Raw genomic sequence first — 20,092 nt, 5'->3', positions numbered from 1 at the left:
AGAAGGAAGAATCCTGATGTCTATATATGAAGCACATGTATCGAGATAGCGAGGAAATAATAAGTCCCAGGTCCTGTTCACATGAGGCGTTACTGGGTGCTCTACCACAACACGTGCCAACACACATTATGAAACATTGGGGCAATGCATCCTGAATGGCACCCCAACACGTCTTTCCCGACACGGGCATTCCAACAATGACACGGTGTGAACGGCCCTGAAAGTCAAATGTTATAATAATGACAACAGTGATCAGTCATTGACCTTTCACTATACTTTCCTGTCATTGTATTGTGTGTGTTGGTGTTGCACAAGGCAGACAGATTCAGAGCCGTGATGAGACTGTAATACACAGGACAGTACTGAGGCTCGGGATCAAGGTTCACCGACAACTCTCAGACAACAGATATTTCTGCAACAAAGGATCAAAGTGCAACTCCCTTCTCTCCAAGCAGCTGAACACTGAAATAGCAGAGCTGCCAGACTCCTCCGTCAGGTAAGAAGGATAGATTTTGTGTGACCTGGCCAAACCCTAGCACTAATCCCTTGGTATCCTAAAACTATCCCTCCCCGTATCCCAACACTAACCCTCCCTGTACCCCCAACATTAACCCTCCCTGCACCCCCAACATTAACCCTCCCTGCACCCCCAACATTAACCTTGCCTGTACCCCAACACTAACCCTGCCTGTACCCCAACACTAACCCTCCCTGTACCCCCAACATTAACCCTGCCTGTACCCCAACACTAACCCTCCCTGTACCCCCAACATTAACCCTGCCTGTACCCCAACACTAGCCCTGCCTGTACCCCCAACATTAACCCTGCCTGTACCCCAACACTAACCCTCCCTGTACCCCCAACATTAACCCTGCCTGTACCCCAACACTAACCCTCCCTGTACCCCCAACATTAACCCTCCCTGTACCCCAACACTAATCCTCCCTGTACCTCTAACACTAACCCCCCCTGTACTCCCAACACTAACCCTCCCTGTAACACTAACCCTCCCTGTACCCCCAACACTAACCCTCCCTGTACCCTCAACATTAACCCTTCCTGTACCCCCAACACTAACCCTCCCTGTACCCCAACACTAACCCTCCTTGTAACTCTAACACTAACCCTCCCTGTACCCCCAACATTAACCCTGCCTGTACCCCAACACTAACCCTGACTGTACCCCAACACTAACCCTCCCTGTACCCCCAACACTAACCCACCCTGTACCCCCAACATTAATGCTTTCTGTACCCCCAACACTAACCCTCCCTGTACCCCCAACACTAACCCTCCCTGTACCCCCAACATTAACCCTTCCTGTACCCCCAACATTAACCCTTCCTGTACCCCCAACACTAACCCTCCCTGTAACTCTAACACTAACCCTCCCTGTACCCCCAACACTAACCCTCCCTGTACCCCCAACACTAACCCTCCCTGTACTTCTAGCACTAATGCAGGCCATAGACGGGTCGAACATCTGACAATTTTTCAGCCGAAAAAAAAAAAATCGGCCGATTTTCGCAGCATTAGTGGGTTAATTGGTCGGCTGTTTTTCAGGGTTTTGGCACATTTTTTTAATCGGTCAAGTTGGAAAATTCGGGGCCGATTTTGACGATTGCCAGATTTTCCCGGCAATGATGGGCAAATTGGCCAGTTGTTTTACCGATAAAAAAATCTGCGCATGAGCCATGACCTGCAAGAAGAAGAAAAAGAAAAAGAAGAAGAAGAAAAAGAAGACAAAAAAGAAAACGAAAAAGAAGAAGAAGAAAAAGAAGATGAAGAAAAAGAAGAAGAAAAAAGAAGAAGAAAAGAAGAAAAGAAGAAGAAAAAGAAGAAGATGAAGAAAAAGAAGAAGATGAAGAAAAAGAAGAAGAAAAAGAACAAGAAGAAGAAGAGAAAGAAGAAGAAGAAGAAAAAGAAGAAGAGGAAGAAAAGAAGAAGGAGAAAAGAAGAAGAAAAGAAGAGGAAAAAGAACAAGAAGAAGAAAAAAGAAGTAAAAGAAGAAGAAAAATTCCAGTCGGCTATTATATTTTACATGAAAAAGTATTGCGGTTGCAGCAATGTATCTATTTGTATCCGAATAAAAACATCTGTATCTGAAATGGATACAAATAGATACATTGTTGCAACCGCAATACTTTTTCATGTAAAATATAATAGCGCAGCTCTCTGCAAGGGACAGAAGTAAAAATGCAGGTCATAGACGGGACGAAAATCGGCCGATTTTTTTACCGTTGGTGGTAACTTCGGCCGATTGAATGACTGATTTTTTTTTTTTTTTATAAACAAACGGCCAGTTTTTGACTCATCTATGGCCTGCATAACCCTCCCTGTACCCCCAACACTAATCATGCCAACCACTGCAGGTGTGTATTTTGGGTTAAGGAATCACATGCGATGTGCCGCACCACATCAGTGTGAACCCAGGCTAAAAAAGTCCCTGACCCTTTCCAAAAGATGCACCGGGTGAAAACGTAGAGATGTGAACGTGTCCCATAGGAAATCATGGTAAATAGACTGCTGTGTGTTTCTGCAAAACGCAGCGGAAAACTCATAGTTGTGAACCCAGACTTACTTCTTGTTATTGCCGTACTTACACGAGTCTAATGCGCACCTCTATTTAGAAAGGCTTGAAATGAAAAAAAAAACGTTTGATGGCGATTGTAGTGCGCACCTGCATGCCACAATGGGGTCACGTTACGGACTTCCATTTTATTGCTGGTAATTAGTGAATGTACGATAATAAAATGTGACAATGGGCGTATGTTAAGACTTCTGACTTTTGGTGATTCCAGTACATCAGCCAGCAGCAATACATTCCCGGATGTTGTGGGACAGATTTCATTACAACATGGTGAACTATTACACTGAATACCGACCTAACACAAGGATTTATATAGAAAACTTTAATAAATGGTAAGTTTACAGTGGGGATCGAAAGTTTGGGCCCCCAGCTAAAAATTTGTAATAATGTGCATAAAGAAGCCAAGGAAAGATGGAAAAATCTCCAAAAGGCATCAAATTACAGATTAGACATTCTTATAATATGTCAACAAAAGTTAGATTTTATTTCCATCATTTACACTTTCAAAATAACAGAAAACAAAAAAATGGCGTCTGCAAAAGTTTGGGCACCCTGCAGAGTTAGTATCTTGTACTGCCGCCTTTGGCAAGTATCACAGCTTGTAAACGCTTTTTGTAGCCAGCCAAGAGTCTTTCAATTCTTGTTTGAGGTATCTTTGCCCATTCTTCCTTACAAAAGTCTTCCAGTTCTTGGAGATTTCTGGGCTGTCTGTCACGCTCTGCTCTTTTAAGGTCTATCCATAGATTTTCAATTATGTTGAGGTTAGGAGATTGTGAAGGCCATGGCAAAACCTTCAGTTTACGCCTCTTGATGTAATCCCCTGTGGATTTCGAGGTGTGTTTAGGATCATTATCCATTTGTAGAAGCCATCCTCTCTTTAACTTCAGCTTTTTCACAGATGGCATCAAGTTACCATCCAAAACTTGCTGACATTTTATTGAATCCATTTTTCCTTCTACTCGTGAGATGTTCCCTGTGCCACTGGCTGCAACACAACCCCAATGCATGATTGATCCAACCCCATGCTTAACAGTTGGACAGAGGTTCTTTTCATTAAATTCTGTGCCCCTTCTTCTCCAAACGTACCTTTGCTCATTCCGGCCAAAAAGTTCAATTTTAACCTCATCGGTCCACAGAGCTTGTTTCCAAAATTCATCAGGCTTGTCTATATGTTCATTTGCAAAGTTCAAACGATGATTTTTGTGGTGAGGACGTAGAAGAGGTTTTCTTCTGATGACTCTTCCATGAAGACCATATTTGTACAAGTATCTCTTTATAGTGGAATAGTGTACCACAACTCCAGTGTCTGCCAGATCTTTCTGGAGGGATCGTGCAGTCAAACGTGGGTTTTGAATTGTTTTTCTCACAATCCTGCAAGCTGTTCTGTCTGATATTTTTCTTGGTCTTCCAGATCTTGCTTTAACTTCCACTGTTCCTGATGACTGCCATTTCTTAATTACATTCCGAACAGAGGATATTGACATCTGAAAACACTTTGCTATCTTCTTTTAGCCTTCTCCAGCTTTGTGAGCGTCAACTATTTTCAGTTTCAGTTTTCTAGACAACTGCTTAGAAGAACCCATGGTGCTGATTGTTGGGGCAAGGTCAGATGAGTCTGGGCATTTAAAACCTTTGAGATTGACATCACCTGGTCTTCCCAGATGATGATTGAGAACAATCCATGACACTGGCAGGTCTCAGCTTGGCAAAGGGGGCAGTGCATGCTATAAATTCTGCAGGGTGCCCAAACTTTTGCAGACGCCATTTTTTTGTTTTCTGTTATGTTGAAAGTGTAAATGATGGAAATAAAATCTAACTTTTGTTGACATATTATAAGAATGTCTAATCTGTAATTTGATGCCTTTTGGAGATTTTTCCATCTTTCCTTGGCTTCTTTATGCACATTATTACAAGTTTTTAGCTAGGGTGCCCAAACTTTCGATCCCCACTGTAAGTATAGCACGGAATGACAGCTTAGAATTACAGTACGGAGATGAAGATGAGGGGGGGGGGATTGCTGGAGGAGATGAGGGAGGGGAGGTCACTGGAGATGAGGGGGGGGACTGCTGGAGGAAATGAGGGAGGGGGCCACTGGAGGAGATGAGGAAGAGGGCCACTGGAGGAGATGGGGGGGGGGGCACTGGAGGAGATGAGGGAGGGGGCCGCTGGAGATGAGGGTAGGGGCGCTGGAGGAGATGAGGGAGGGGGTTGCTGGTGGAGTTGAGGGAGGGGGCTGCTGGAGGAGATGAAGGGGGGCGCTGGAGGAGATGAGGGAGGGGGCCACTGGAGGAGATGAGAGGGGGCACTGGAGGAGATGAGGGAGGGGGCTGCTGGAGGAGGAGAGGGAGGGGGTGCTGGAGGAGATGAGGGAGGAGGCCGCTAAAGAAGCTGAGGGGGGGCGCTGGAGGAGATGAGGGAGGGGGCCTCTGGAGGAGATGAGGGGGGCGCTGGAGGAGATGAGGGAGGGGGTCACTGGAGGAGATGAGGGGGGGGCGCTGGAGATGAGGGAGGGGGCCGTTGGAGAAAATGTTGAGGGGGCACTTGAGGAGATGATGGGGGGGCGCTTGAGGAGATGAGGGAGTTGGTCGCTGGAGGAGATGAGAGAGGGGGCCATTGGAGGAGATGACGGGGGGGCGCTGGAGGAGATGAAGGAGGGGACCGTTGGAGGAGATGACAGGGGGGGAGCGCTTGAGGAGATGACTGGGGGGGGTGCTTTAGGAGATGAGGGAGGGGGCCGCTAGAGGAGATGAGGGAGGGGGCCGCTGGAGGAGATGAGGGAGGGGGCCGATGGAGGAGATGAGGGAGGGGGTGCTGGAGGAGATGAGGGAGGAGGGGGCCGCTGGAGGAGCCTTACCGCCGGGTGTGTGGGAGGCACTCTAGCAATTGTGCATACAGAGATGGACGCAGTCATCCATCTTGCTAAGGATCCTCCATCTTGTATCATTTGTACTCCCAAATCAGCTTCCCTCCAATTTCCCCCTCCCTCAGGAATGTGGTCTGTATGATACCAGAGATCACAGGCAATCGGGCTCAGCGGGAGAGTTTAATGGTTATAGGTCCCAGATTAGATGGTGCCCGGGTGTCTGTTAGCTTCTTAATCTGAGATATCGTAAAGCCATAAACCAAGTCCTTCACTGAGCTTCAAAGACATTCCAGATAAGCTGTAAAACAGACATCACATTCACAATCCACTTTCCCCTATAATTTTATATCTGGAGATATGGAAGACTTACAAGGAGACCAGGCATATATTCAGATCGGTCACTTTAATACAAGTCGCCTGATATATTACACCCCCTACCTGAAATCTACAGGAGAGCAGAAAATAATATCTCCTTAACCATCCCAGCAGGTATGTCATATTTCATATTTAGTCGTTCAGCAGATGCTTCTGCATATTAATCTACTAGTGGCTAGGCTGCTACATGCACCGAGGGTAAGTTATGGATCATGATATAAACTGCGAGGGATTTTGGTTCTAGCTTGGGTCTCCGCCTCCAACACCCTCCCCAAATGAGGCGATTGGTTCTCTGCTTCAAGGAGACACCCTGCTGAGTTCCTAGAAACGCTGTTATGCTTGGAGCAGAAAGTTAAGCTAAGCTGAGCTGAGTTGAAGATTCTCCCTTTTAACATCGGAACTAACTTTGGGAGAAAAGGCCCTTTTGCTCAGGAAACTTGATCTGCTAACCCAGGACTTTTAGCAAGTACTTCACCTCTCTAAATTTCTTTCTGTTTTCTCTTTGCTTTGTTATTGCTCTTTGTATATTTATATATATACTGTATATATTGGCTACATCTTTTTGTGTAAATATTTTTATTGCATCCTTTTGACCTTTTAGTAATAAATCTTACTTTCTGAAAGTGTTGAACTCTTTCTAAAGCTCTTTAATGCAAACTAAGAATCCCTGCCTCTGAAGAGTGCTACTGTGTGTGTTTTTTAAACATCTGCATACATCTGTCTGCAGTGACATTGTGTATCCAAACGATTATTCAAACATTATAGTGTTATTGCTGATATTGCCGAGTTTCCTCTTTCTCTGTAGAAAAAGGAGGTGGTGGCAGTGTGAAGCGTTAATTGCGCCCAGTAACATTCGCTCTCAGGCTGCCGGTACATCGATTGTGGTCCATTAGCTGGAAAATCGTTGTGCAGGGTGCAGCTGGGGCTGGGTGTGGCATTGTTACACACGTGACAGCGCAGTTTTAGATTGGCTAGTCCTTCGGTCACAAATTTGGTGAGAAGGGCTGGGGTCTGACGCCGCTATCGTCACAGGCACCACCTGTAGCCAGTACAGGATCGCCGGACGTGGTGGTGACACTGCCAGGTGTGTCGGAGGCAGGGGTGGACTGACAACTCATGGGGCCCCCGAGCAATAGGGGATCATGGGGCCCCTGTGTCCTTGCCCAAACTCAAAAAAGCCTATGAAAAAGGTACCAGGGGCATCTCATGGGGCCCCCTACTGACCCTGGGCCCTCGAGTTCCCAAATGGTCAGTCCGCCCCTGATCAGGGGCTTAGCAGTGTTTGCCTCTGAATGTAAGGTACCCTCGAATGTAATGCGCACACCAAGTTTAGAGCCTCTTTTTGGCCAGGAAAGGTGCGCATTACATTCCAATGAATGTGATCATTCCATACTAATTATTTAGCACCACAAAATGATACTTGGCTCTGTTTTCTCTAAAATGGGCGGGGCAGGGAGGTGGGCAGGGGCGGAACCAAGGGATGGTGTTCAGGCGAGGGTAAGGGAGGCGGAGACAAGAGGGACTCAGAAAAGCAGAGTTCCTGCACCCATTCCCTGAGAAAGAAATCCCCGGATACATATCATTATCATAGAGGTAGGTGCATGGGATTATTATAGAGTTGGTACATATTATAATAGAGGTAGGTAGCTGATCTTGTTATACAGGTAGGTACACTTTATTATAGTAGAGGTAGGTACACTTTATTATACTAGAAGTAGGTACACTTTATTATAGTAGAGATAGATACACTTTATTAAAGTAGAGGTAGGTAGCTGATCTTGTTATACTGGTAGGTACACTTTATTATAGTAGAGGTAGGTAGCTGATCTTGTCATACAGGTAGGTAAACAATATTATAGTAGCGGTAGATAGATGGTATGATATGGGAGGTAGGTACTTTGTACGATTACAGAGGTAAGTACACATCATTCCCATAGAGGTAGGTACTTGGTCTGATTACAGAGGTAAGTACACAACATTCCCATAGAGGTAGGCACTGGTCTGATTACAGAGGTAAGTACACAGCATTTCCATAGAGGAAGGTACTTGGTCTGATTACAGAGGTAAGTACACGACATTTCCATAGAGGTAGGTACTTGGTCTGATTACAGAGGTAAGTACACGACATTTCCATAGAGGTAGGTACTTGGTCTGATTACAGAGGTAAGTACACGGCATTTCCATAGAGGTAGGTACTGGTCTGATTACAGAGGTAAGTACACTGCATTCCCATAGAGGTATGTACTGGTCTGATTACAGAGGTAGGTACACTGCATTTCCATAGAGGTATGTACTGGTCTGATTACATAGGTAAGTACACTGCATTTCCATAGAGGTAGGTACTGGTCTGATTACAGAGGTAAGTACACGGCTTTCCATAGAGGTAAGTACACGGCATTCCCATAGAGGTAGGTACTTGGTCTGATTACAGAGGTAGGTGTACACAGTACAGGTCGGTAGGTCGCACACGAGTCTCTGGTCTATGACTGGGAAGACAGCTGACCTTCCCTCTGTCACATGACAGGGTGCTGACAGTCCGGGCCGGGCGCGGAGGATGCCGGGATTGTAGTTCCCCGGGCTCGCTCTGCTCATCTCCTACAGGGTAGGGAGTGGGGGGAGTGGACTATATTTCCCAGCATCCTCCGCGGCCCCGGCACAGAGCGCTGTACAGAGAGCGGAGCACAGCACGCGAAGACCCGGGACACGGACTGCTCTGTATGGTACCGACCCGGACACACCACTGTACGCCATTGGGGGGTGATAACTGGGGAAGACCACTGAACTCCAATAGGGAGATCTGTGTTATATGATAACTTGGACACAGCACAGTGCTCCATGGGGGTGGAGGAGGGGGAACCACTTCACTGCAAGGGGGGGTTATATGGTAACCTAGGAGATAACTGCACCACATGGGAGGGGGGTGTTCAGGGCTGGTTTAGGACAGTGTACAGTGAGGGGTGGTCAGGAGTATGTAGGGTACGGCACAATGTACACAGGCAGTGGTCAGGAGTATGTAGGGTACGGCACAATGTACACAGTGCAGTGGTCAGGAGTATGTAGGGTACGGCACAATGTACACAGGCAGTGGTCAGGAGTATGTAGGGTACGGCACAATGTACACAGTGCAGTGGTCAGGAGTATGCAGCGTACAGCACAATGTACATAGAGCAGTGGTCAGGAGTATGTAGGGTACAGCGCAATGTACACAATTCAGTGGTCAGGAGTATGTAGGGTATAGCACAATGTACACAGTGCAGTGGTCAGGAGTATGTCATCTGCAGCATAGTATACAAAGCAGGGCAGTTAGGAGTATGGAACATACAGCACAGCATTCAGAGTTGGCTGGACAGAAGTATGCAGGGTCAGGTAGTCTGAAGTATGTATCATACAGCACTGGTTACACAGTGGAGCAGTCAGGAGTATGGATTGTACAGCACAGGGTACATAGTTCGGTGGTCAGAAGTATGTACTATGTAACCGGGTCGGATAGTCTATAGTATCTAACACAGGCTAAATAGTGGAGTGGTCGGGAGTATGGAACATACAGCACAGGGTACGTAGTGGAGTGGATAGGTTGCCACCTGTGCAATAAGTCCATCCGTGACATTTTCTGGCTGCTAAATATTCCACTCTCAACTGTTAGGGGTATTATAACAAAGTGGAAGCAACTGGGAACAACAGCAACTCAGCCACCAAGTGGTAGGCCACGTCACATGACAGAGCGGGGTCAGCGTATGCTGAAGCGCACAGAAGTCGCCAACCGTCTGCAGAGTTAATAGCTAAAGACCTCCAAACTTCATGTGGCCTTCAGATGAGCCCAACAACAGTGCGTAGAGAGCTTCATGGAATGTTTTTCCATGGCCGAGCAGCTGCATCCAAGCCTTACATCCCCAAGTGCAATGCAAAGCGTCGGATGCCGTGGTGTAAAGCACGCTGCCACTGGACTCTAGAGCAGTGGAGATGCGTTCTCTGGAGTGACCGATCACACTTCTCTGTCTGGTAATCTGATGGACGTGTCTGGGTTTGGCAGTTGCCAGGAGAACGGTACTTTCCTGACTGCATTGTGCCAAGTGTAAAATTTGGTGGAAGGGGGATTATGGTGTGGGGTTGGTTTTCAGGGGTTAGGCTTGGCCCCCTAGTTCCAGTGAAGGGAACTCTTAAGGCAACATTTTGGACAATTTCATGCTCCCAACTTTGTGGGAAGAGTTTGGGGATGGCCCCTTCCTGTCCCAACATGACTGCACACCAGTGCACAAAGCAAGGTCCATAAAGACATGGAGGAGCCAGTTTGGGGTGGAGGAACTTGACTGGCTGCACAGAGTCCTGACCTCAACCCCATAGAACACCTTTGGGATGAATTAGAGCAGAGACTATGAGCCAGGCCTCCACCCCCGACATCAGTGCCTGACCTGACAAATGTGCTTCTGGAAGAATGGTCCAACCTTCCCATAGACACCCTCCTAAACCTTGTGGACGGCCTTCCCAGAAGAGTTGAAGCTGTTATAGCTGCAAAGGGCGGGGCCAACTCAAAATTGAACCCTACGAACTAAGACTGGGGGGCCATTAAAGGTCATGTGCGTGTAAAGGCCGGCCGACCAATACTTTTGGCAATATAGTATATGTAGATGACATACTCAGTGCTCAGAGAAGCATTACCTCCACTGCTACAGCAGAACTACATACCCCAGCATTGCCTTAGCTTGTATAATGCACAATGTCCTCCTTGTACCCTCAGGCCGGACAAACCTTGTGTAAGGAGAGAACCCATATGCAGGGGACGGACTGACCATTTGGAAACTCGGGCACTGCCCGAGGGCCTGGGGTCAGTAGGGGGCCCCATGAGATGCCCCTGGTACCTTTTTCATAGACTTTTTTGAGTTTGGGCAAGGACACAGGGGCCCCATGATCCCTTATTGCCCGGGGGCCCCATGAGTTGTCAGTCCGCCCGTGCCCATATGTGATGTAAACTCCGCACACACCTTCCAGCTGCTTGCATCACCTACATTATACGGCTCAGAGGACATTGATCACCTTCTGTGGGGGTGCTGGCAACAGGAAGTGGCCTTCCCCAAACTGTCACTGCAAGGTCAGAGGAGGACAGTTGTCTGCAGTGTCATTGTATGTTGTATTACCAGTACACATCACTCTCAGTGGGAGGTGATAAATATAATTTATCATGAAATGTAAAAACAGGCTTGAGATCTTTCCCTCCCTTCCCCCCCCCCCCGTCCTGGCTATGATTGGCTGGATTGCAGATGTCTACAAATGTTCCTCCTGAAAAATGGTAATCTGTCTGTTTGAGATGTTCATAGAATGTTCTATATAAATCACATTTATTTATTTATTTTTTTTAGGCATCAAGAATGGCACCAAAGATAACCACAGAGCTGCTGCGGCAACTGAGGCAGACCATGCGGTCCTCCCGCAGCGTGGCGGAACCCATCCAGGCGTACATTGTTCCCTCTGGAGACGCACACCAGGTATTGTGAAGTCAATGTCACATCCTCAAGTCAGGCTTGACAATCTAGAGATCCGTTTATTGGGGCTCATTCACAGGAAAGTGAGCGTCTCTCTGCACCCCGGAGTGACAGGTGTTAGTGTTTATGTATAAATCAATGACAGGCTGTGGTGGTATGCTGGTCACCGTACATCCTTCAATACAGGGGAGCATATCCATTCATGTAAGCAAATAAATGCTTGGATGTGCAGCTACCAGCTTGTAGGTGCAGCCTGTCATTGATTGGTACAGGTAGCTGTACATAAATACCTGTCACACCGGGGTTCAGAAAAGTGCTAATTTTTTATAGTGCATTCACGTGAATGAGAACATGTAATGATTGTGACGCCATAGTTGATAGAAATAAAAATTAAAAAAAATAAAATAAATAATTAAAAAAAAATAAAAAATAGAAAAAAAATAAAAATAATATATATATATATATATATATATATATATATATATATATATACATACACACACACAGTACTGTGCAAAAGTTTTAGACAGTTGATAGAAATAAAAATTAAAAAAAATAAAATAAATAATTAAAAAAAAATAAAAAATAGAAAAAAATAAAAATAATATATATATATATATATATATATATATATATATATATATATATATATATATATATATATATATATATATACATACATACACACACACAGTACTGTGCAAAAGTTTTAGGCAGGTGTGAAAAAAATACTGCATCAAGTAACAAAATGGAAAGCGAATGAAGAGAAATTCAAATCAATATTTGGTGTGACCACCCTTTGCCTTCAAAACCACATTCTATTTTCTAGCTGCATATAGTTTTGAAGGCACTCGGCAGGTAGGTTGTTCCTAACTAGCCAGAACTAACCGCAGACCTTCTGTGGATGTGGACTGCCTCAGAGTCTCTTGTCTCTTCATGTAATCCCAGACAGACTCCATGATGTTGAGATCAGGGCTCTGTGGGGGCCAAACCATCACTTCCAGACTCCTTGTTCTTTTTTTACACTGAGGATAGTTCTTAATGACATTGGCGTATGTTTGGGGTTGTTGTCCTGCTGCAGAATAAATTTGGGGTCAATCGCAGGCCTTTCTCATGGTATGACATGATGGATAAGTATCTGCCTGTATGTCTCATCATTGAGGACACCATTGATGCTGACCATATATCCAACCCCATTTGCAGAAATGCAGCCCCGACCATGCAAAGAGCCTCCACCATGCTTCACAGTTGCCTGCAGACCCTCATTATTGTACCGCTCTCAAGGCTTTCACCAATAATTCATCAGTCCGGAGCACCTGCTGCCATTTTCTGCACCCCAGTTCCTATGTTTTCATGCATAGTTGAGTCACTTCGCCTTGTTTCCATGTTGGAGGGATGGCTTTTTGGCCGCAGTTCTTCCTCAAAGACCACTTCTGGCAAGACTTCTTCAGACATTAGATGGGTGTACCTGGGTCCCACTGGCTTCCACCAGGTCTGTGCTGATGGCACTGCTAAAAGGGAAGGGAGCATGATGTGTCTTTCATCTGCTGCAAGTTTCCTTGGCCTTCCACTTCATCTATGGTCCTCAATGTTTTACGTTTCTTTGTGCTTCTTCAACTAAGCTTGAACTTGCTGATTTCTGTTAACAGTGGGCTTCTATCAGCAAAGCTGAAAAGGTTACAATGCATACCATGTGAAAAAGAGAATGCAGTGCCACTAGCTGGCTGGGCAGGGGACTGCATACAATTTTACATATTTTCTTTTTAACTGTTTAAAACAATAAAATACAATATGTACAACACCAGATTTCATTCCCATTTAATGTGAAGCTGCGTTTTACTTGGGTAGGGCAAAAATAAAGGTAAACTTTAATGGCAGCCTCAACAGCTGCACATAATCGCCTTGCCTACTTTCCCCTGCTGCTTTGTTTGCCATCGGGAGTGAGGAGAGGAAGCCTGTGTAAGCTCCAAGTTTATTCAAGTCAGATCTTACTCAGAAATGATGATAGGCTTCCCAGTCCCCTTGTCTTAAAGAGACCCTCTCACCTTGTCCATTTCAGGACTGGGGACAAGACTTGTTTAAAGCCGCAACATTGACCTGCCTGTACTCACCTTCACATTTCCACCACCCCTCCCTACATGGCTGTCACTGCTAACTCCCCAGTGATTCTGGCTGCAGGGGGGCATGCGATTTCTCTCCCGTGATGCGGTGCTAAGGCCTGGTGGTCAGTTGTTAGATCCAAACACAGTCACATAAGTGGAGGTGTGATGTCACCAGGTATTCTGCCGCTGCTGCAGAAGCGATGGGGGTGCGCTGTGAAGGTGAATATAAGGTGGATGGTGGTAGGCCTTAAAGAGACTCCAAAGGGGTAAGGTGACAGGGTCTCTTTAAAGTGAACCTGTACTCCATGTTTTTGTACTCCATGTTTCATGAATATCCTAATTGTGGCTGTGGACATGTCCTTCATGTGTGCACTCTATACCAGGCCTTGAAATTTCCACTCGCCTGCTTGCCAATGGCGAGTGGAAATTATGGTGGGGACGAGTGTCCCCCCCAGGGCCATCTTGCTGAGCAGGCTCGGAGCTCAGGCCGGATCTGTCATTGGCACTGGGAGCCGTCAGACTGCTCAATAGCTGAGCGCAGTGAAAGCAAAGCAAGGAGTGTGTGCTGTGCTCTCTGCCTCCCCCTAGAGTGCAGTACCCGGATCTGTGAGTGAACAACGAAGTACTGCAACTTTTTATAGTGTGTGTGTGCGCCCCTACCTAATTTCAGCTCACTCTGGTCACATGATCCTCTGTCAGCCAGTGGTGGCTTCAGGGGAGAGAAGAGAGCACTTAACAGCGTGCGCATGTGTGTCTATGTATGTACATGTGTTTCTGTACATGTGTCTGCGTGTATGTACATGTATGTGTGTGTGTTTGTACGTACATGTGTTTGTGCGTGTGTATTTCTGTGTATGTACATGTATCTGTGTGTATGCGTGTCTACGTGCCTGTGTGTGTATACATGTGTCTGTCTGTGTGTATATATACATGTCTCTGTGTGTGTGTGTACATATTTCTGTGTGTGTGTGTACATGTCTCTGTGTGTGTGTGTGTACATGTCTGTGTACAGGTGTCTCTGTTTGTGTGTGTTTGTTGGTGGCGAGTAACTCTTAAGGCCTGGCTAGTAGCTCAGGACTGGAAATTTTAAGCCCTGCTCTGTACAATGCAGTGTGTGTCTTCATTTAATTGTGTGCGTTGCCATTGATTTACAGAGCGAGTACATCGCCCCATGTGACTGCAGACGGGAATTTATATCCGGATTCAACGGCTCCGCAGGTGAGTGCGGTGATGGATGTTTGTCCCAAAATGTGACTATATTTCGGTTTATCCTTATGTCAGGTCTAACCAGGTACTGCATTATTTATTGATGATTTGGGATGAAAGCTCTCCATGTCTGCATGGATGTGAATGTCGTCATCATCAGCGCTACACTCTGGTATCTTCATGGTCCTGGCTTCAGTTCCCACCAAGTCTCTGGGTGCATAAAGTTTGTATGTTCTCTTGTCTTTGTGTGTGTGTGTGTGTGTGTGTATATATATATATATATATATATATATATATATATATTACAAATATTGATATTGCCAAAAGTGTTGGGACACCCCTCCAAATCCCCTCCATGGCCACAGGTGTATACAATCAAGCCCCTAGGCATGCAGACTGCTTCTACAAACATTTGTGAAAGAATGGGTGGCTCCCAGGAGCTCAGTGACTCCAAGCGTGGTCCCGTGATAGGTTGTCACCTGTGCAATAAGTCCATCCGTGACATTTCCTGGCTACTAAATATTAGTGGGATTATAACAAAGTGGAAGCAACTGGGAACAACAGCAACTCAGCCACCAAGTGGTAGGCCACGTCACATGACAGAGCAGGGTCAGCGCATGCTGAAGTGCGCAGAAGTCGCCAACTGTCTGCAGAGTCAATAGCTAAAGACCTCCAAACTTCATATGGACTTCAGATTAGCACAACAAGAATGGGTTTCCATGGCCGAGCAGCTGCATCCAAGCCTTACATCACTAAGTGCAATGCAAAGCGTCGGATGCAGTGGTGTAAAGCACGACGCCACTGGACTTTAGAGCAGTGGAGACGTGTTCTCTGGAGTGACCAATCACACTTCTCCGGCAATCCAATGGACGTGTCTGGGTTTGGTGGTTGCCAGGAGAATGGTACTTGCCTGACTGCATTGGGCCAAGTGTAAAGTTTTTGGTGGAGGGGGGATTATGGTGTGGGGATGTTTTTCAGAGGTTCGGCTTGGCCCCTAGTTCCAGTGTAGGGAACTCTTAGGGCTTGTTCACACTTGACTAAATTTCTAACTCTTCAAAAACGCTCCTATAGCATTAGTATGGGCATTAGACAGGCATTAATGAGCTTCAGTATGGGCATTTTACAAGTGTTAAAAATACTCCCAAAACTCCCTTTTCGTGGTTTAAAAACATTGAAAACTGCACCAAAAATGCACAGGCGTTTGTGGTGTGGTTCTTAACGTTTGTAAAACGGTTATAAAACCGTGGGACCCCTGCAGGCGCTCCCTCCTGTCAGTTGCCCCCACAGCAAGCAGCTTGCTTTGGGGGCATCCGCTGCTCCATGTGCCCACTCACACTCACACAGAGCCACCTCCTCTCTTTTCATTGGCTCACTGGCTGTGATTGACAGCAGTGGGAGGGCTCGCACTTCTGTCTCAGCCACTGAGGAGGGGGAGTCCCGAGATAATACAGCGAAGGGCACTGGAGTCTTGGCTGAGAGGGGGCTTTGGTGAGTATTTGGGGGGCTGGGGGGGATGCGCACAGAGAAGGTTTTTTACCTTCATTCATAGAGTGCATGAAGGTAATAAACTTTGAGTCTTTACAAACACTTTAAGTGGTTAAAGTGTAATTTCCCAAGTTGTTCCATAAACCCCTCTATGCACCTCTGTATCCAAAGAATAGTACATATCAGAGCTCCTCTTGTTGTAAATGGTGAAAGTCCTCCCATTACAGGTGCAGCTGTTGGGGGTCCTCTCCAGAGAAACTGCTGGCCCCTCATCCCCCTCTGTCCTGCTATTGACAGCACTTGGTTGAACATCACAATAATGCGCCCGTTCGGTGAAGTGCATCTCCCTGTTCCAGCTGAGCTCAGTAGCTGCTGCTTTGGGGCTCTCAAACTGCGCTCTTGCTCCTTTAGCTGAGCTCATCCCCTGCCGTTCGGCCATCTGGGCTGTTCAAAATGCGCTCGTGTGTTGTCTCCTTCTCTAGCTGACCTCGGCTAAGGAAGGAGGCCTCTCAGTGTGCACTGAATTGGAATGGCCCAGACGGCATAGAGACGGCTTTCAAATCCCCAGTCCCCTGCATCGGCTGCTTGGGCAGTGAAAGGTAATCATCCACAGAGGTAAGTATACTAGGGACTGGGGAGGTGGGTAGGTGTACACTGTCAGTTCACCTCTTCCTATTTTTTTTTAATCACTTTAACTGCTTCCCTGACGCCCTATAGCAGAAACTACGACAGGGCGGCACGGGCGGCCCGCCGGCACACTGAGTATCTCTGGGGGAGAGACCTGTATATAAACAACACAGATCTGTCCCCTGTTAGCTCCTGCACACTGCTTTGTATGGCTCTGCATAGCAGAGCCATACAAAGCAGTGTACTTACAGAGGAAAGCGCACACACAGCACACAGTTAAGCCTTTGATCTGGTCGATCATGTGAACTCCTCCCTGCCCAGTCCCATTAATACAGTGTCAGCGCTTTTTATTAGCACTGATCACTGTATTTGTGTCACTGGGGATGTCGGTGACACCAAGTCAGTTCCCCTCAGTGTCAAAATGCCCCCCGCAGACCCACTATAAGTCGCTATTACTAGTAAAAAAAATAAATTCCAGTATCTATACCGCCATTTGTAAACGCTATAACTTTCACGTGAAACAATTAATGTACACGTATTGGAATTTTTTTTAGCAAAGACATGTCGCAGAATACATTTTGGCCTAAATTTGTGACTAAATTAGATTTTTTTAATTTTTTTACTGGACATGTTTAATAGCAAAAAGTCAAAAATATTGTTTTTTTTCTCAAAATTGTCAGTCTTTTTTTTTTGCTTATAGCTCAAAAAATAAAAACTGCACAGGCAATCAAATACCACCGAAAGAAAGCTCCGTTTGTGGGGGGAAAAAGACGTAAATTTCATTTTGGTGCAGCGTTGCATGACCGCACAATTGTCAGTTAAAGTAACGCAGCGCTGTATCGCAAAAAATGACCTGGTCAGGAAGGGGGGTAAATCCTCTGGAGGGCAAGGGGTTAAGGCCGACCAGAACTTGACCCTGATAGGTTTACCTGCACTGAAATGACATTGGTGTTATGCGGTCTGTTTAGAAGTAAACCATACTTGGCAGATTCCTCATTAACCGTCTTGGATGGACTGACCCTTTAAAAATGGAGCTTAGAACTTTAGGCGTTTCATTGTCTGGTTATGCCTTAATTAGGAATATATACTTAGAAATTCATAGTGGGAACCCCCGTCGGTGGGGGGGGCGGACAGGAACACATCACTCTGGGGGTCTAGTAAACAGCTCTTTGTGGACGTTTTAGGTCTGCTTTCACGGTTGTAGCTGGCTATTATTAGTCTTTAGAATTTACGGCGTGGGCCTCATTATCCCACGCTATGATAAATCTACTCGCGGATTCTGCTTTCCATGCTTGTCTGAGTTTTAGTACTAGCAGCAAAATGTGGCGCCACATTGCAAAACCTCGGCGTCTGTGTGCGGCGGACCGCTGACACCTTAATTAGCTTGCAGAGTCATACAAGGACTAGGGTGTTCCTTGCACTTTATATTAAACTTGTATTTTATTAGACCAGCTGAGATCTCTGAAGGCGGGGGGGGGGGGGGGGCCAAACTTTCTTAACAAAGGGCCAGTGTACTGTACTTCAGGCTTTAGGAGGGCTGGACTGTGTCCTGTGGGAGTAGAAAATGGCCCAGTGTCCGTGCGTGGGAGTAAACTGTGCCTCCAGGCTTAGTTGTCAGTGGAGGGAAAACATTATATAGCACCTGTGGTCATTAGGAGGAGGAATAGTGCCCCGTCATTGGCATTGGTGGGGGAAATAATGCCCCTTTATCAGTGTTGGAAAGAATTTTGCCCCATCGTTGGTGTCAGTGGGAGGAATAGTGCCCCATCGTTGGTGTCAGTGGGAGGAATAGTGCCCCATCGTTGGTGTCAGTGGGAGGAATAGTGCCCCATCATTGGTGTCAGTGGGAGGAATAGTGCCCCATCATTGGTGTCAGTGGGAGGAATAGTGCCCCATCATTGGTGTCAGTGGGAGGAATAGTGCCCCATCATTGGTGTCAGTGGGAGGAATAGTGCCCCATCATTGGTGTCAGTGGGGGGAATAGTGCCCCATCATTGGTGTCAGTGGGGGGAATAGTGCCCCATCATTGGTGTCAGTGGGGGGAATAGTGCCCCATCATTGGTGTCAGTGGGGGGAATAGTGCCCCATCATTGGTGTCAGTGGGGGGAATAGTGCCCCATCATTGGTGTTGGTTCTTTTTAAAGTCTGCAAATGTGCAACTATAACGAAAAAACCTGTAAGTGTTCACAAAAAAAGTGCAAGTGCAAAACACCACACGAAAAAGTGCACTTAGGGGTGTGCTTTGTTCTTCCCCTGAAGGGGATTGACCACTACGCTGATCCCCCGGGCACAAAGCTTCTGACAGGGACAAGGTTCCCATTTGGTCCTCTTGGCCAAAAGGCCTGGTGGACCACCGTTCCTTGTGTCCAGCCGAAGCCAGACACCCAGTACTTGGTCAGGGGGCTCTCCCAAAGAGAAAACCCCCTAGGGACAGGGGAGGAAGGAACCAAAAGGCCACACATCCTCCCCCTAGACTTCAGGGCAGGCCCGAGGACCCACACCCTCCATCCTGTGAGGAAACACACACATAAGTAAAGAAAAAGTGACAAAACGTGGGAGGTGTTAAATTAAATAAATACAAAATAAAAAAGTGGTTGTGCCAAATTGTGCACAGACCAGGCCTGAGGCCTGTAGCAAAAATTGCCCTGGTCCTAGCCAAAAGGCCTGGTCCTAAGGGCGCTGTGCAGAAAAAGTTTGAAAACAAGTGACCTTGTGCCATTTTCACACAGCGGGGTCCCGCACCCAGGTGCTACTAGTGGCACCCCTGAGGCGGCTACTCAGGGGGCACTGGTTTGCGGACTCTCTGCCTTCCCGACCCCTGGCCAGACAAGGTAGATCCATCCAAATCAGGAGGTACTGGGTCCTTCTGACGTTCCAAAGGGGAATTACTACCAGGCCCCAGCTACGTGTGGGCATCCCGGGTTCTGTTCCCCCCGTAATAGCCATCCAGACCCCCATCATACCAGCAGGGGTGCTATACAAACAGTCATCCCCGCAAAGCTAGAATGACCGTGGAGCACCCCTACTAGACACTGATAAGAACAGATACTACACTTGATCTTAGCCAAAAGGCCGAGAAGAGGTTGGTGTTGGCAGTACTAGGGTCGTTGGTTTGAATCCCAACCACGGCACCTCCTGCCTGGAGTTTGCATGTTCTCCCTGTGCCTGCATGGGTTTCTTCCGGGTACTCCAGTTTTCTCCCATACTCCAAAGGCATGCTGGTAGGTGAATTAGCTCCTGTCTAAATTGGCCCTAGTATGTGTATGTATGAATGTAAGTTAGGGACCTTAGATTGTACGCCCCTTGAGGGTTAGGGACTGATGTGTATGTACAATATATATGTAGAGCGCTGCGTAAATTGATGAC

At 46.7% G+C, this 20,092-nt stretch overlaps 1 protein-coding gene and 1 pseudogene across 3 annotated transcripts in view; one reads left to right on the top strand and one right to left on the bottom strand.

Moving 5' to 3' along the window:
* Window positions 1-384: 384 nt before the first annotated feature.
* Window positions 385-20,092, top strand: part of XPNPEP1 (X-prolyl aminopeptidase 1) — a 77,294-nt gene continuing 57,586 nt past the window's right edge. Inside the window, exons 1-3 of one of the 3 annotated variants that reach the window (XM_089660696.1) lie at window positions 385-496; window positions 11,184-11,309; window positions 14,563-14,626. In XM_089660696.1, the coding sequence (XP_089516822.1) occupies window positions 11,193-11,309; window positions 14,563-14,626 (181 nt within the window). In that variant the 5' untranslated portion in view covers window positions 385-496; window positions 11,184-11,192. Of the gene's footprint in view, window positions 497-8,440; window positions 8,572-11,183; window positions 11,310-14,562; window positions 14,627-20,092 lie in introns of those variants that run through there. The other 2 variants (XM_089660695.1, XM_089660694.1) reach the window with 2 other exon arrangements.
* LOC149437728 (U2 spliceosomal RNA) lies at window positions 19,707-19,810 on the bottom strand (annotated as a pseudogene).

This window comes from Staurois parvus, unplaced genomic scaffold (assembly GCF_062004578.1).
Source record: "Staurois parvus isolate SC_StPar_1 unplaced genomic scaffold, SC_StPar_1.0 ptg001263l, whole genome shotgun sequence".
Taxonomy (NCBI): Eukaryota; Metazoa; Chordata; class Amphibia; order Anura; family Ranidae; genus Staurois; species Staurois parvus.
Note: the sequence above shows the minus strand (reverse complement) of the source record. Positions and strands in the feature narration are given on the sequence as shown.